The sequence below is a fragment of the Lepus europaeus genome, chromosome X (genome assembly GCF_033115175.1).
Source record: "Lepus europaeus isolate LE1 chromosome X, mLepTim1.pri, whole genome shotgun sequence".
Classification (NCBI taxonomy): Eukaryota; Metazoa; Chordata; class Mammalia; order Lagomorpha; family Leporidae; genus Lepus; species Lepus europaeus.
Window position 1 is genome coordinate 69,615,489 of NC_084850.1, and position 18,686 is coordinate 69,634,174.

Genomic DNA, 18,686 nt, shown 5'->3' on the forward strand with positions numbered 1-18,686 from the left:
TGTTTGGATCAGTGCCAGATCCACCCTAAAAATTAGCAGGTGTTTTCAAAACAGCTGATCTTATAACTTTAATTGTCACTTTTAGAATCTCTGGCATTAGTTCTCACATCTTACAAAGTAAATAATCGTCAACATCTACTTTACTGTTCCCAGGCCAGAAAGCATTGCTGGAAAATTCTTTTTCACAAAAGCTTTGCTGATTACAAGGTCAAGTTATCCAACTTCAAGGGGGTACTTTTATTATATTTGTAATCATTAAATTCTTTTTAACTGTGGTTACAAAACTTTATTTTTCTCAACCTTCTGCGCTCATTCCCCCTTGCTCTCTTATGGAGAAAATCAACATTATCTATCTATTAATGTCTTTCTCTTAGCTCCCACAACGTCAAACTTCTCAGTTTTTGCCCCTTCCATCTCATTAAAGAGAAGGGCATACTGGTCTTTCTTTTCCTGAAGTCACTTCTTTATCTGTACTTAAAATCCTTTCCCCTCTCATTTCCAGAATCTTATTCCATTTGTCTCCTTTCTCTGTTGTATCTCTAGCCTTCCATATTACTGGTTATTTCATTTTATCTACAACTCTCTTGGTTCTCCCAACATTCCTTTTTCTCCTTTAGCTACTATCCCATCTACTCTTTCTTTGACCAATATCCTTTCCAGAAGAGTGATCCTCATTCATTTCTGCCACTTCCTCTTGATTAACTCATCCATTAACTTTTGGCATCTGGGTTTTGCCTCCATAATATACTGAAACTGTTATCATTATCAAGTCAAATATCATTATCACTTCCTCAATAGTTGAATCTTATTTTTTTGCTTTTGTTTCTGTTTTTTAAAAATTTTATTTAAGTTATACAAATTTCATGTATTTCATATATACACACTTAGGAATATAGTCATACTTCCCTCCCTCCCACCCACTCTCCAACCCTTCTTCCTCCTCCCTCTCCCATTCTTACTCTTAATTTTTATAAAGATCTACTTTTAGTTCACTTAATGATTGTAAGGTTAACCCTATACTAAGTAAAAGAGTTCAACAAATAGTATGAAGGAAAAAAAACTTGCTCAACAGAAGAGACAAGGGCTGTAAACAATCATAGAACCTCCACATGTCCATTTCACTGCAATACATTACAATTTAGGTACTCTATTAGTTACCCCTGATCAGGGAAAACATTTTCAAAGTTCATCTTCCTTAGTGTTTTTGTCATGTGAGATGGTTGACTACCCTCTTTGTAACTCAGTATTTATATTCATCTGACAACACCTGTGCCTGTGAAAGTGGCCTCTTCTTTCTGCTCCCTTAAAGTATGCACTTCTCAAAGTTCTGGCTTCTATCCCTCTGTTACCTCTCAGTGATCATTCCCACAGCTTGACTGATGACTTTAAGGAGAATAAGTCCCATGTCTCTACCTCAAGTGTGATCTTTCTCTCAACCAATCTTAACTATCTGCTGTGCATCTTCCCCTCCATGCATTTCAGATATCACTGATTCAAGCGGATCTCACAATCTTCCCCTCTCTCAAACCAGCTGCTTCTCCCCTCACTTCTCAATCCTTTCATTTGATCCACCATTCTCCCAGTGTCTACAGCTGAAAAGCACAGAATCATATTTGACTTTTCTTCTTTTAACCTCCATTATCTGAGAGGTTAACAAATCTTGTCAAAGCTATCCCTAGAATACCTGTCAGAAATAAAGTGATGAATTTGAGTCAGAAGAACTGAGCAAATCATACTTATTCACACTTCAGTTGCCTCACTAGTAAAATGATGCTAATAATAATTTAAGTATATTCATACCTTAAATACCGCAATAAATCTTTCCCTGATTCCTCCCAAATAAATGTGTTATCTTCAGCATCTGAACTCCAATAAGACCTTAAATGTATTTCTCTCATGATATCTGTAATACATCTGACCATGTATTTTACATAACGATTTGTGGACATGTTTTATTTTTCTTCCTGAAAGGAACTATAAGCATCTTTAGTTTGTGAAACATGTCTTATATTTCCTTGTTTCTATTTGAAGGCTGTATGGTTTCCTCCTCATAGCAGGAGCTCCACAACTGGAAAATTAATGAAACTGATAAATATTAATTACATTCTATCCACTGACAGAACAAAAGTATTTCATTCATATCTGAATCAAGTTATAAGCCAGAATGCATAAATCCTTTGAGTAAAATGTCGACAAATGGAGAATAGGGAAGATGAGGAGCAACCAAAATAAAAAGGCTGAACAGAAAAAGAAGGAAATCATAATGAGAGAAGTGGATTGAAATCAGCTTAATTACAGGGAAGAGAAATAAAGATTAGACAAGCTGGGAGGTGAAAGAGGATAAAGTTGCCATTTAGGAGGCTCAGCTTATTATAAATATTGTAATTAAACTAGAATCTTCTCCTGGGGGAATTTAAAAGTGCAAACAAAAAAGAAATATACTTTCATAAATAAAATGGGAATATATCTTGACAGGATTTTCAAGATGCTTCATAAAACTGGCTAGATTACTTTTGTTTACAAAGCATAGCACTTGAAATTTGTTTTAGTTCTTAATAATGGAAAGAGTTAAAAAATAAAACTGCTATTTTTCTTCAACCTCCTGTTGGGTCTTCACCATAAGAAATTTTTGCTTGTTTGTAGCTGAACAGAGCCATAACAACAAGCTCTTAAAGGGGCAAGCCCAGTTTTTCTACTATGTTATGTACTTACATACATGTTTCTAATTTCTTTGCTGTTGTAACTACATGGTGGGTAAATGGGTGGGTAAGTGTCTGGTAACTCATTCACTTCCATCATTAATTAATCTTCATTTGCAAATGTTTCATTCCCAGCTCTACATTGTTTAATTTCAGTTCCAACTCTGTCACTTCATAACTGAATGGTTTAGCATGAGTTAAGAACTCAAGTTTCAAGAAGGTTTGGACCTTAATTTGTTCACTGTTCTATCCCCAGTTCTTAGGGAAATTTCTATCACATAGTGGAGAATTGACAAAATGTTCATGGAATATATGATTAAATTTCTCTGTGCTACTGTCCTCACATTTTGAGGGACTGAATTGGATAAAGTATGTAACTTGCTTAGCATGCAGTATATACTCAATAAATATTAATTTTTCTTTTTCCCATTAGCTAAAGAATGATTCATCCAAAGTTATATAAGAACTGTCGACAAAGTGGATTGGAATCCAAATGATATCATAGTTAAAATCTCTCTGTATAGATCCTAGATAAGCATGTAGCAGATCTCACATTATAGGAAGAATGTGCTATCTAGAATTAACTCTTTGAAAGTCAGGGATATCAACTGTAATACGCATTCAAGTATGCATATTGCCCAGTTTTTGTGCAAGAAAGGAAATGAGAGAGATGGAGAAAAGAAAAGTGTAAAATGATTGCCAAAATGAGAGAGATACATTCTCCTCTCCCTTTATTCCTCATCTTTTCTCCTCATACAGTTTTCAGATTTGTTGCTTAAACATTTGATTCTGCTAAAGATGAAGCAGACAGTTGCTTTAGCTGTAATCGTATTCTCTTTCAGTATTTACATGGATATATGAAAACTCAACCAAATGTCCAACGCAATCACCATCACCCTAAACTCAGAACCTGGGTGTACGTGGGTTCACATAAACACATATGAACACTTAGCAAACTTGCTAAGGAGACACGAGAACATGATTTTAAAATAAATAAATGAGGAGCCGGCACTGTGGCTCACTTGGTTAATCCTCCGCCTGTGGCGCCAGCATCCCATGTGGGCACCGGGTTCTAGTCCTGGTTGTTCCTCTTCCAGTCTAGCTCTCTGCTGTGGCCTGGGAGGGCAGTGGAGGATGGCCCAAGTGCTTGGGCCCCTGCACCTGCATGGGAGACCAGGAGGAAGCACCTGGCTCCTGGCTTTGGATTGGCGCAGCGTGCCGGCAGTAATGGCCATTTGGGGGGTGAACCAACAGAAGGAAGACCTTTTTCTCTGTCTCTATTTCTCACTGTCTATAACTCTGCCTGTCAAACAAACAATAAATAAATAGGAATAAGGTGCTAGATGCTAGTAGAAATCTAGTACATCTTTCTCAACCACCTACATTAGTAGCAAGAATGGCATCCTAATTTAACCTTATGCTCTCTACAGCTGATGCAAATAATTTTATTATGGGGGAGGGAGTATCATTTCCTAAAACAGAAAGTAAATAAAGAACAAAATGAAGAATTTCTTTACCTATCTGGATCACATTTTTACAATTGTATAGCTGATGCTCTGGTAAAGTCATGAACCCTCCTGTTGTAGCTAATGAAGTAATATGCATATGTATGAATGTCTACATCAAGGAAGCCTTATCATTGTGGGAAAAATCTCTTCAAAGTGAGATGAGAATAATATCCTGATTTGTGAAATATAAGGTTATATAACTTAGTAAGAAATATACTACTGCAATTTTCTAAGCAGCTCATTGCTAGGCACCAAAGTTCACATAGTCATTAGGCAACAAAACAATGGAGATACTTTTGAACTTTTGACTTTTAATTTTCTTCATTCTATCTCCTATCTTAAAGGCAAATCTAAATTGACTAAAGACTCCAACCCTTGATACAGCAGTTGATAGAGTTTCTATGTGAGGTCTGTGAAAGAACTTTGTCCCTCTTTTCTTTGGTTCAAAGTACATAAGGATCCTCTGTAGCCCAAGGGTGGGGCTACAGAAATAGAAAGCCTTTATAATCAAAGAATTTCCAAGCTGCTTGGCACTGTTACATATCTGAATTATAACGTATGGGTTCAAGGCTGTCTGGAATTAAAGATGACATTTTTGATACCGATGATTAGTCACTTTAGAACTGCAAGAATGTCCAACAACTTAATTTTAAGGATCTGGTAACTGATTCAGTCTTCTTTAAGATCCTAAGGAATTACATACTGAGAAAGGAGTTTGTGGACATCTTACCTGTTCAGGATTTTGTACTATATATCTTCTAATAGTGGTCTGTGGGTATGTAGTAACTTTCATTGTTGGAGAATGGAGTTCCTGTGATGAAATGATAAAAGCTGTATATAATTATAGTTATTTAGTAACCTTGGAGCCATAATTAATAATAGGGAACAATTTTAAGAGTGAAATTTTAGAGTCATTTGCATGACTAGCTATGTACAATTTTATGAATTAGTTAATTTCAGTCTTAGACACATAGAGTATGGAAGCTTGTGTTATGTGTTCAGCACTCTGCTTGGTAATTGTATTCTACTAATTTCATGGTATTTCATTACAATTTCTAAAATTCATTTTATAAGAGTTTCAAAATATTTATTTTATATTAAACATCACCACATCATAAGAAGAAAGTGCCCCTTAATATCTATTAATTAATTTTTTTGGTTTAGAAAAGACATTCTACATTTAGAGAGGAGACACAAAGAGAAAAATGTGTGTGTGTATGTGTACTTAAATATTTAATATTTCAGTGTGTTGGAAGGGAAGAGATGTAACAAGCATTAAAAGGGAGACAACATACTAGAACAAAATGTAAACTTTTGATGGAAAAAGAGTCAGTACTATTAATATAAAGAGAGTTCTTACACATCAATGAGAAAAAAAATCTTCATACAAATAGAAAAATGAGTAAATTATGTGAATAATTTGTAAAAGAAAAAATGAAAATGGTTAATAACCTTAATAAAAAGTGTTCAGTAAAACTACACTATTTTGCTAGATACTAAATAATAAGGCTGTTGAGGATACAGTATGAAGACTACTCTCATGTGTACCCTCATTGTCAAAGTCCATAGGCTGGCACCTCATCTGAGTGGAACTGCTACCTTAAAATAGTATATTTCTTCCTCATATTCTCTAAATCTCACTTTTTGTATTCTCCTCTTATGCGGCAATACATTTCTTACTATGTTTTGTTTTCTTATAATTTACTTTGTGATATATGACAACTTGCTAATTAAACATGTTTTTATTAATACAATATTATTATTATAGATAACATTTTGGACACATAGTGCCTAGTTTCAAGAATAATCCTAGCCGGCGCTGTGGCTCACTAGGCTAATCCTCCACCTGTGGTGCCAGCACCCCAGGTTCTAGTCCCAGTTGGGGCGCCGGTTCTGTCCTGGTTGCTCTTCTTCTAGTCCAGCTCTCTGCTCTGACCTGGGAAGGCAGTGGAGGATACGCCCAAGTGCTTGGGCCCTGCACCTGCATGGGAGACCAGGAGGAAGCACCTGGCTCCTGCCTTTGGATCAGCGCAGCCTACTGGCCGTAGCGGCCATTTGGGGGTTGAACCAATGGAAGGAAGGCCTTTCTCTCTGTCTCTCTCTTTCTCACTGTCTAACTCTGCCTGTCAAAAAAAAAAAAAAAAAAAAGAATAATCCTTCATGGGGCAGGCATTTGGCACAGTGGTTTAGACATCATTTGCGATTCTCGTATTCCCTTTCAGAGTACTTGGGTTCAAATCTAGGCTCTATGCCCCATTTCAGCATCCTGCTAATGTGCACCATTGGAGGAAGAAAGTGACAGCTCTAGTACTTGTGTCCCTGCCACTCATATGGGAGACCCAGATTGAATTCCTGACTCCAAACTTCAGCTTGGCTCAGTCCTGACTCTTGTGGGCATTTGGGAATGAACCAGCAGATGAAAGATCTTTCTCTATTTCTTTTTTTTCTTAAATAAGATTTATTTATTTACTTGAAAGCCAGATTTACAGAGAGAGACAGAGAGAGAGAATAAATCTTCCATCCACTGTGGATGCAAGTGGCTGCAACCTCCAGGGCTGAGTCAGGTTGAAGCCAGGAGCCAGGAGCTTCACCTGAGTCTCCCACATGGGTGCAGGGCCTCTAACACTTGGGCCATCCTCCACTGCTTTTTCCAGGGCATTACCAGGGAGTTGGATTGGAAGTGGAGCAGTCAGGACATCAACTGGTGCCCATATGGGATGCTGGCACAGCTGTTGCCATTACTAGTTAGGCCACAAGCTCCCCTCTTTCTCTATTTCTTTCTCTGGTTCTCTCTCTCTCTCCCTTTCAAATAAGATGGAAATAAATGACAAATATAAGTCTTTAAAAAGAATAATTACAAAAGTGGAATTGTTAGTATATAAAGGCTAAGAGAAGTAGACTTTTTCATATCTCAAGTCATACATCAATGAAAATGACTAGTTCTGACCATAACCATATAAGTTATTCTTTCTGAGTGCAGATTTAAAGTCTATCACTCAGAAAGTCAAGTCAATCAATCCAAGATCTAGGCACTTTATTTGTGCTCAAATTAAGTACTCTTAAAATATCCATACTCACTTGGAGATTCTTGGCTAAAATTAAACTGCTCTCAAAAGCAATTAGATTGAGTAGGTAATGAAACTAAAATATCTGATTCATAGCACTTGCTTCATATTCTTTTAATGGACTGAGCTGATTATCAAATGTGGGAACCTCCTTTATTTTTGTTTCAGTGTCCTAACATTTTATGAATGTGTAAAGTCTTATGAGAGCCTAAAGATTGCTTACACATATGAGCAAGACTTATAAAAATGAGAAATGGATATCATCTAATTCATAACTACTTTTACCTGTTCAGTATTTTGGGTTATATGTAGTGTGCTTGGGGCACAAGTAGAAATTTTCAAAGTTGGTGAATGGAGTTCCTGTTGAGAGAAACAGAGGAAGATTCACAAATTGTTATTGAGCAGCATCATTTGTAAGTCTTAGGTTCTTAAAATTACTTCTTTCAATTTTATATAATTTTATTTGTTAGAAACAAGACTGTACAATGCTTTCATAGATGTACATCTTTCCAAAGAGTGTATTACTGAATTACCTTCTCAGTGTCACAAGTAACCTAATGACAAATGAGTTCCAGAGTGCTTTCCTATCAACATGTTATCTTTGTGCTATTACTTTGTATTCTTTTTTTGAGAAATCTGCTTATATACCCGCCAAAGCTATTTTATGTCTGCAATTAATAAGTTGAAAATTTTCATCAAACAAAAGCATCAAATTTTAAAATTCTCAAACCAACATAGGAAAATACTTTTGAAAAATTGATTATTTCCCTCAGATTACATCAAACTGACTCTTAATTTTGCTTTGCCATATCTGCTTCTGGTTTAATTTCAAAGAGCAGGCCATGCTGTAGAAACATTGATCTATAAAACTGAAGGGATGTAATTTTTAATAATAGTTCAATAAAATGATCATTCCATTTATTCTACTGGCATTGTTTATATTTTTCCCAAATCAGCAAGGCTGCATAGCTTTATTGGTGTGCAGAGTTGATGGCATTACTCAATCCCTTCATACCTTACTATAATTTACAGTCAATGGAAAAACTCCAGGATACTTTCCCACAAAGATAAAAATATTTTTTACTTGAGAACATGGAGACTGTTAAAAAGCAGAATCACAGATTTATAAGGGAAGCACTGCCTTGTATAGGAATATAGCTATAATGTAAATGTGATATGTGTCCTTAAAACAAGACTATGAATTTACTCAAACTGCCAAATGTCTTACATGCTTTGGTTTATTATTGCTGTTCAACTTGTAACATTTTCATCTTCCTCCACCCCTTACATCAACTGCAATGCTACAAGTCAGTGTTTCCAGGCAGCCTTTGAAAATTCCTGGATTTTCTGTTGGCAGCCTAGAACAGCTCAAATGTAGGGAAATTAAAGCTTGTAGACCAAACAAGTACATGTTTTTCAGTTTAAGAAAGTGGTTACCTACTTGACAGGGTGCAACTAGATTTGGCACGCAGACCCAAGACGAGTAGGTTAGATAGACAAGAAAAGAGAGAAGTACTTTTTAGTTGTGCAAAAAATACATGAATACATTCTTTTTTTAAAATATTTTATTTATTTATTTGAGAGGTAGAGTTACAGACAGTGAAAGGGAGAGACAGAAAGAAAGGTCATCCTTCCGTTGGTTCACTCCCCAATGGCCGCCGTGGCCCTAGCTATGCTGATCTGAAGCCAGGAGCCAGGTGTATCTTCCTGGTCTCCCACGGGGGTGCAGGGGCCCAGGCACTTGGGCCATCTACTGCTATCCCAGGCCACAGCAGAGAGCTGGACTGGAAGAGGAGCAACCGGGACTAGAACCGGCGCCCATATGGGATGCTGGCACCGCAGGTGGAGGATTAACCAAGTGAGCCACAGCACTGGCCCCACATGAATACATTCTTAATATAAACACCTAAATACAAATAAATTAAGATCTTCCCATAACCATTTTCCCTCCACTCACATGACTTGCATACCAGTAATCATTGCTGTGAGTTATGTCTTCACATAAATTTCTATGTATAAATAGTAATATTTATTGGTCTATAACAAGCCAAAGAATATATCTTATATTATAAACTAGATATGTCAATTCATTATTTTAAACTAATAATATTAACATAATGTTTGCTTGATAGCTTATTTACGTATTTCCTAAGTGATCATTGGTGAAATTGCTTCCAGGTTTTCACTATACTTCAAGAAATATCCTTGAGCAATGTGAATGTTTATCTAAAATCTCACAAAGATGTGGGATTTATTGGGAATGGAGGATGTGAATGATTCATTTTATGGATCTTGCCCAGTTGATTTTCCAAATGGTTATGCCAATTACACATCCAACAGCAATGTTTGAAACTGAGCATGACTAGAGATTGCTTTTCTACAAATGTTTGGCCAGTTTAAGCTGCATTTAATGCTAATATCATTCTGAGAAGACAGTTTGTGCACACTGCTGGCACCTGGTGAATATTCTATAAATGGTAGTTCTCACCCTCTCCCTTTACCAATTAAAATACAATTGCATTAGTAAATGAAACATAATAAACCTTTCTAGCCAACTGGACTAAATCTTAAATATAAAACAGTAAACTAAGAAGTCTAATAAACATTCAGAAAGTAATCCACATAGGCACACACACACAGACATGCACACATCACCCATGAAGACATTTCTTTCTACTAGCCTAGGCAGGGTTACTTTTTTCAGATGCTGAGATAGTAGATATTTAAAGGGAAAAATGATGTGTTTCAGTAAACACTAGTCTGGTGGTAAAATGAAGGAATTCTTTAAGATTCTTATATTTGAAAAGCTGGTACACTAATTTTATAGAGCTAAAAATTATAATCTATAACTCTAGAACTCACAGATAACAATATACTTGGGTGTTTTTAGCTCTATATGAGCTAAAAAAGTTGATCATCTAGGCAAATGTGACTTTTCCCTTATTATCCTCAGGTGAACATTAGAGGGCAAATAGAGTAGCTTCAAAAATAAAACATTATGATGGTACTTTAATATAAATAAAATATATTAAGATACACAGTATTGACTAGCATGAATTCAAATTGCAGTAGTATGGCTTTAGGCTGATCATAAGGGTTCCTTTCTGAACATAAACTTTGTTAATTACAGAAAGATTTGCTAAAGAAAATCCTATTTCCCTGGGAGTCTACGAAATTATAAGACAGTCTGAGTAAACACCCAAAATGAACAATATCATGATGATGGAAGGTAATTTTGGTGGCATGTATCTCTAGGCAGGATTGCAGCAAATCATCCCACCTGGTCTTTAGAACATGGTTAAAAATGTTTCTGAATGGAAGAGAATATTTTAAAGGCACATATCAGTGTTTAATTCTCAGTATCACTCATTTTTGTGTAGCTTACCTAAATCTTTTATATTTAAATCATCAAATTCAATGAGAAGTTACATTTCTATTTGTTTTTATGCCCTCTGTGTCACAGCTCCACACTCCTGATAACCAACTAATCAAGACAGGCATTAGGCAGTGGTAGCTATCATGATGCAGCACAGAGTCCCAAATATGGGGCCAGGATACCTGTTTTTATTCCACAAAATCATTTTATTTAGGGTATTCAAACTTCATGCCTTTCATAAACGCAACTTTAGGAACATAGTGATTCTTCCCACCCTACCCACCCTCCCACCGGCACTCCTACCCTTCTTTCTCCTCCCTCTCCTATTTCAATTCTTATTTTTACCAAGATCTATTTTCAATTAACTTTATACACATAAAATTAACTCTGTACTAAATAAAGAGTTCAACAAATAGCATAAAAAATGATTCAACACTTGAGACAAGGACTGTTCAAAGTTATTGCATCTCAAAATGTCAATTTCACTTATATAGATTAATTTTTAGGTGTTCTATTAGATATCACCGATCAGGGAGAACATAATGATATTTGTCCTTTTGGTACTGGCTTATTTCACTAAGTATGATGTTTTCCAGTTTCATTTATTTTGTTGCAAACAACAGGATTTCATTTTTCCCCACTGTATAGTATTCCATGGTGTACATGTCCTATAATTTCTTTATCCAGTTTTCAGTTGAGGGACATTTGAGTTGATTTCATATCTTTGCTATTGTGAATTGAGCTGCAATAAACATGGGGGTACAGGTAACTCTTTCATATGCTGATTTCATTTCCCTTGGTAAATTCCCAGGAATGGGATGGCTGGGTCTTATGGTAGGTCTTGATTCAGATTTCAGAGATATCTATTATACTATCTTCCACAGTGGCTTTACCAGTTTACATTGCCACCAAGAGTGGATTAGGGTACCTTTTCCCCCACATTCTCGCCAGCATTTGTTGTTTGTTGATTTGTATGAAAGCCATTCTAATGGAGGTGAGGTGAAACCTCATTGTGGTTTTGATTTGCATTCCCCTGATGGCTAGTGAACCTGAGCATTTTTTCATGTGTCTGTTGGCCATTTGGATTTCCTCTTTTGAAAAATGCCTGTTTAAGTCCTTTGCCCATTTATTAACTGGGTTGTTTATTGTTGAGTTTCTTGATCTCTTTATATAATCTGTTTATTAATCCTTTATCAGTTGTATAGTTTGCAAATAATTTCTCCCATTCTTTTGGTTGCCTCTTCACTTCACTGAGTGTTTCTTTTGCAGTACATAAGCTTCTCAATTTGATATAATCTCATTTGTCAATTTTGGCTTTGATAGCCCATGCCTCTGGTGTCTTTTCCAATAACTCCTTGCCTATGCCAATGTCTTGCAGGGTTTTCCCAATGTTATTTAACGATTTGATGGTATTGGGTTATAGATTTAGGTCTTTGATCCATTTTGAGTCCATTTTGAATGGATTTTTGTGTAAGGTGTAAGGTAAGGGTCACATCTTTATATTTCTCCATGTGGAGATTCCGTTTTCCCAGCACCATTTGTTAAATAGTCTGTCCTTGCTCTAGGGATTAATTTTATCTCCTTTATTAAAGGTAGGTTGGTTATATAGATGCATGGGTTGATTTCTGGCATTTCTATTCTGTTCAATTTGTATATCCATCTGTTTTGAACCATTACTGGGATGTTTTGATTCTAACTTCCCTGTAATATGTCTTGAAATCTGGTATTGTGATGCCCCCAGCTTTGTTTTTGTTTATAAGATTGCTTTAGCTATTTGGGATCTCCTTTGTTTCCATATGAATTTCAGCATAATTTTTCTGTATCTGAGGTGAATGTCCTTGGTATTTTGATTGTTAATAATATCCAATCTGTAAATTGCTTTTGGTAGCATGGACATTTTGATGATATCAATTCTTCCAATTCATGAATATGGAAGATTTTTCCATTTTTGTGTCTTCTTCTATTTCATTCTTTAATGTTTTATAATTCTCATCATAGAGACCTTTAACATAGTTGATTAAATTTATTCTAAGGTGTCTGATTGTTTTGTAGCTATTACGAATAGGATTGATCTTAGAAATTCTTTCACAACCATGGGATTGTCTGTGTATACAAAGTTTGTTGATTCTTATGTGTTGATTTTATATCCTGCCACTTTACCAAACTCTTTTATGAATTCCAGAAGTCTCTTCTTGGAGCCTTTTGGATCCCCTATATATTGAATCATGTCTTCTGCCAATAGGGATAGTTTGACTTCTTCCTTCCCAATTTGTATCACTTTGATTCTTTTTTCTTCCCTAAAGGCCCTGGTTAAAACTTCCAGTAAATACTAAAACTTTGAATAGCAATGGTGGAAGTGGGCATTATTGTTTGGTTCCGGATCTTAATGGGAATGCTTCCAATTTTTCCCCATTCAATAGGACACTAGCCATGAGTTTGTCATAAATTACCTTGATTGTGTTGAGGAACGTTCCTTCTATACCAAATTTGCTTAAAGTTTTCATCATGAAAGGATGTTCAATTTTATCAAATGCTTTCTCTGCATCTATTGTGATTATATACGATTTTTGTTCTTATTTTTGCTAATGTGATATGTAACATTGATTGATTTCTGAATGGTGAACCATCCCTGCACACCAGGGATAAATCCTACTTGGTCTGGGTGAATGATCTTTCTGATGTGCTGTTGGATTTGATTGGTTGATACTTTGCTGATGACTTTTGTGTCTACGTTCATCAGGGGAATTGCTCTCTAGTTCTTTTTCACTGTTGTATCCTTTCAGGTTTATGAATGAAGGTGATGTTGGCTTCATAGAAAGAGTTAGGGAGAACTTCTTCACTTTCAATTGTCTTGAATATTTTGAGAATAATTAGAGTTAGTTCTTCTATAAATGTCGGTGGAATTCAGTGAATTCATCAGGTCCTGGCTTAACTTTTTTGGGAGGGTTGGGTGTTTAATTTACATGCACTACTAGCCAGCTATGGCTACCCACACCATCTCCTTGAGCTTCAGTTTTCTCATGTGGGAAATGGTATGTGGGTGTTGGAGAGTATCGCTGGAAGATTTTCAAACTCCTTTCTGTTTATGAGGTACTGTGAATACAGGAGATCATTCCCAACATATTTTTCCATACTTAAAAGACAGCTTCAAATCCTTTAAAGTTGTCAGTCTTATTTTCATGTGATGATGATGATAACTAACACCTATTTAGAGTTTCATATGCCAAATACATGTTACACATATCATCTCATTTAACACCCAAAAGAATCCCACAAGGGAGTTATTATTACACCCCACTTGTACACATAAGCGATATTACACAAAGATGAGTGAATGAAGTAAGTAGATGAAAACCACACAGATAATACTAAGATGTTGTAATTTCAACTTGGTAGCATGACTCTAGAACTAATGCTCTTTCTTACTGATTGCATTGTGTCACATCGTATTGCCTCATTGTATGTTCTGTTTTTCAAGTTGTAGAATCAAATCATATGATTAATTTTGATTATTCCTTAAAATAGGAAGCTACTTTTTTATTATTTACTATCAAAAGCAACTTATGGATGTCTGAAAATGGGAGACTCACTTGAAATTGTCTTTTGAGAAAATAGTGCTGATTAAATAATTTAAGCTGTAAATTCGACAGACGTTTGTAGAGTACATGATATATTTACAAAGCATAGTCAGAAGCTGCTAAACTCAATAAGACACTGAATTTTTATTTATACTTATATCATCCAAGCCCTTTACTTTTGCAGGAAGAATATCCTTTATCTGATAAAATATTCATCACATTATTGAGTCATTTATTCCTGTGGCTCAGACCTACTAAATACATAAACATTACCTTGTTGGCAACTTCTCCTAGGTATAGTTCTGGTGAAAAAGAATTCTGTTTATGATTATGTGGGCTCAGGCCTGGTGTAAAGTTCAGGCCTATTTTTCCAATGCTGCCTCAAGACACAATTTTCAGGCTTGAGAAACTTGTAACAGCTCTCTTCCTCCTTCTTTTTCACTTTTTATGAAGTACATATGGCATTAGCAATTTTTAAGATCAGAGTGGATTAAAATCAGCCTGCTTTTTGAGATAATTTCACTACATCACTTGAGATAATTGTCCATATTTTACTTAGTACACGCTAAATCAGAGTTGAGAAACTGGTTTCCTAGGGAATTGACTATTCACAAAATGTATCTTACTTCCAACTGCTTGCTAAAATAAGCATGTGCTTCACAGTTAAGTCAGATGAAGTACAAATGGCCCAAATTTCTGTTATTAACCTCAGTGATAATGGTTTTGAGTACCTCAGTGTATTTGTGAAAAGAAGGGAAAGCAGTGGCAGATCTTTGGTATACTGGTTAAGATGAAGCTTGGAGACCCCTTACATCCCATATCAGAGTGTCTGGGTTGGAGTCCTGGCTGTACTCTCAATTCCAGCTTCCTGATAATGTAATCCTGGGAGGCAGCAAGTGATATTTCAAGTATTTGGGTTTCTGCCACCCACACGGGCATCTTGGATTGACTTTCAGGATCCTGGCTTCAGCCTGGCCTAGCCTCAGCCCTTGAAGGCATTTGGGGGAGTGAACCAAAAATGAGACATCTGTCTCTGGCTCCTTGTCCCTCTTTGTCTCTCAGCCTTTCAAATAAATATAATAAATAAATTTTTTTTTAAAAAAAGAGGCTAAAGCAGAAACTGAGGAAGTTTATTCTCTTCCAGGTATAAGTAAAACCTTAAACTTTTACGATGAAAGTTGAATTCCAGGATTGTTTCAAGGCAAGATATTGAATATCAGAATGGAAATGATTTTGGCCTCTAGTATATGCTTGATATATTCTATTCTGACTATGAAATTTTACAATGGAAAAATACAGTAAGGGTAATCATCCAATGATTTACTGAAATAAAAAAATCGACCTGTTTAATTCTGATTATGAAATTTTACAATGGAAAAATACAGTAAGGGTAATCATCCAATGATTTACTAAAATAAAAAAAATCGACCTGTTTAAACTGAAAAAAAAAAACTTTTTAAGATTACTTAAAGGAGGTAGCATATGTAATGAAAATATTGGGAGCTGGTTTCTAAATTCAGTGCATTAACAAGCTGTACTAACTTGCACATGCTATTTTTTTTTTAAAAAGATTTATTTATTTATTTGAAAAGCAGGGTGTCAGAGAGAGACAGAGAATTAGAGAGAGACAGATAGATAGAGATCTTCCATCTGCTGGTTCACTCGACAAATGACTGCAACAGCCCAGGGCTGGGTCAGGCTGAAGCCAGGAGCCAGGAACTCCATCTGGCTCTCCTATGTGGATGGCAGGGGCCCAAGTATCTCGGCTGTCCTCTGCTGCCTTTCAAGACACATTAGCAGGGAGCTGGAATTGTGAACAGAATGAAGCTTTAACCTGAGTCACACTCCAATATGGTATGTAGGTATCCCAAGTAGTGTTATAACTGCTGTGCCAGACACCCAACCTGAGCTTTGGTTTCTTTATTTCTATAATAGATAAATAATACCCAATGCATATTGTCTTTTTCATACACTGTACAATTTGTACAATTGAAATAATAATGCTTTATAACTTATTTTTGAAATTCTAAGGATTAAAGTAATAAATGCACCTATGAATATGAGACATTATTTTTACTGTACTGGTTATATAAGTGACTAAGTTACTTTGTCCACTACTCATTCTGTAATGGTATTGAGAGATATATAAATGATGCATAGAATATAATCTCTATTCTCACCATAATTATGATCAGGTAGTAGATAAAACCTATGATTATAAGTAAGAATAAAGACTACATAAGAGCTATAAAGAGTTTACTATGGGAATTTTGAGCACTAAGAGATAACTTAAACCTAGGACAATCAAATTTGATCATAATATTATACTTGAGAAAAGTCTTGAAAAACTGGTATAATTTCAGCCTGTCTAGATTGGTAAGGTTGGAGGATAGAATTTTAAGTGTAAGAGCAACATGAGTGAAAGAAACAGTTGTGAGCACGACTTCCCTGGCCCTCGCTCTGTTGCTCTGTTGGTACGGGGGAACCTCGCCCGGGAGCGGAACCCCAATAAAAGCCAGAGAATTAAAAAAAAAAGAAACAGTTGTGAAAAATTGAAGGGGAGCTCTCTAAGCCAAGGATCATAGGAGCAGGGAGAGCCTTGAAAGACTAAGATTTATCAACACTGAGTATCACTGAAGGTTGTGGTTTTTTTTTTTTTTTGTGTGTGTGTGTGTGTGTGTGTGTCAGGGGAAGGCAAAGGAGTGATATGAGATGTTTGTAGGGAATTTAATCAATTATTCTAGAGAACATATTTGTTTGCATAATTAAGTTCCTGAAGATTTTTAAATAATTTTATGTAGAAACCTATGCATCCAAGCTGAAGTCAGTGTTAGAAGAGAAATGGGCAAAATGCTATGATTTTTTCCCTGGAAGATTCTAAATGGATTTTTGTGTATGGATGAGTTCTGAATAATAGGAGTATTTTTAATGAGGGAATCTCTGGAACATACATGAAAGTCAATTTACAGAGCCAATGAATGGAATTCAATACATATAAACAATTTACATGACAAAATTTCAACAGTGGGGAAGGTGGAGGAGGTATATCTATAAACAGACTAATTAGTAATTCTGAGATAGTTTGATTTAAGGAATTATCACAAGATCCCAGAGAAATGATGTGATGACAGAATAAATAATGATAATAATAATACTAATAATAAATATTTGTCCATAGGAAAAATACATAAGCCAAATATAAATGAGTTAAGTTCAGATGCTTAGTGGGGTCTAAGAACTATAATAGAAAACTAATTGAGGCCGGCGCCGCGGCTCACTAGGCTAATCCTCAGCCTTGCGGCGCCGGCACACCGGGTTCTAGTCCCGGTCGGGGCACCGATCCTGTCCCGGTTGCCCCTCTCCAGGCCAGCTCTCTGCTGTGGCCAGGGAGTGCAGTGGAGGATGGCCCAAGTCCTTGGGCCCTGCACCCCATGGGAGACCAGGAGAAGCACCTGGCTCCTGCCATCGGATCAGCGCGATGCGCAGGTCGCAGCGCGCCTACCGCGGCGGCCATTGGAGGGTGAACCAACGGCAAAGGAAGACCTTTCTCTCTGTCTCTCTCTCTCACTATCCACTCTGCCTGTCAAAAAAAAAAAAAAAAAAAAAAAAAAAGAAAACTAATTGACTTACTAAATAGCTTCCTTATGTTTATTGCAAGTGTTGTTCACCTTTTTAAATTAATTTATTTTTAAAGGAATACAAATTTTATATGTACAACTTTAGGAATATAGTTATTCTTCCCACCATAACCGCCCTCCCACCCACACTCCTTATCTCACACCTCCTCCTTATCCCCCTCCCATTCCCAGTCCCATTCTCCATTAAGATTCATTTTCAATTAACTTTGTACACAGAAGACCAACTCTATACTAAGTAAAGATTTCAACAATTTTCACACACACACACACACAAACACACACAGTTTGAGAACAAGTATCACAGTTAACTCTCATAGAGGCAATTTGTGTCTTACTTTCAATTTTCAGTTCTGAGAGGGCATAGAAAAGTGAAAGCCACAAACAGTCCAGCCCAGTTAAGTCATATATCTTTACTAAAGCCACTTCTGTCAACCATATTCAGGCGTTGTTGGTAGTCATAATCACAGAAAGTGAGAGGAAAGAGAAAGACAGCAGGAGTGAGGGAGGTAAAGAGGAAGGGAAGGAGGGAGAGGGGAGAGAGAAAGAGAGAGAAGGACCTTACATATAATTTCCAATTCCATCCTACTTCTCACAACATTCATTTTGATTCGTCTGAGTTTTGATTTAAGAAAAAATTCAACCCCCAAGAAGTACACAGTGTGTGATGGCGAGAAATAAGTGCCACAGAAATAATATTCAGAATTGTAAGTACCTGTGTCATGTTAGTTAGTTCAAAGTGATACTAGCTTTAAAAGGAGACCATGTAAAGGATAGAAATGGGAGTGGAGAACTACATTAAGGAGAGGTTAAGAAGTCTCAAAG

At 36.2% G+C, this 18,686-nt stretch overlaps 1 protein-coding gene across 1 annotated transcript in view; it reads right to left on the minus strand.

The window, feature by feature from the left end:
* POF1B (POF1B actin binding protein) overlaps nucleotides 1-18,686 on the minus strand; it is a 96,051-nt gene that overhangs the window by 68,312 nt on the left and 9,053 nt on the right. The window contains exons 2-3 of the mRNA XM_062184042.1: nucleotides 7,558-7,632; nucleotides 4,938-5,018 (exon numbers count right to left, since the gene is read on the minus strand). Of these exons, the coding sequence (XP_062040026.1) occupies nucleotides 4,938-5,018; nucleotides 7,558-7,632 (156 nt within the window). The remainder of the gene's footprint in view (nucleotides 1-4,937; nucleotides 5,019-7,557; nucleotides 7,633-18,686) is intronic.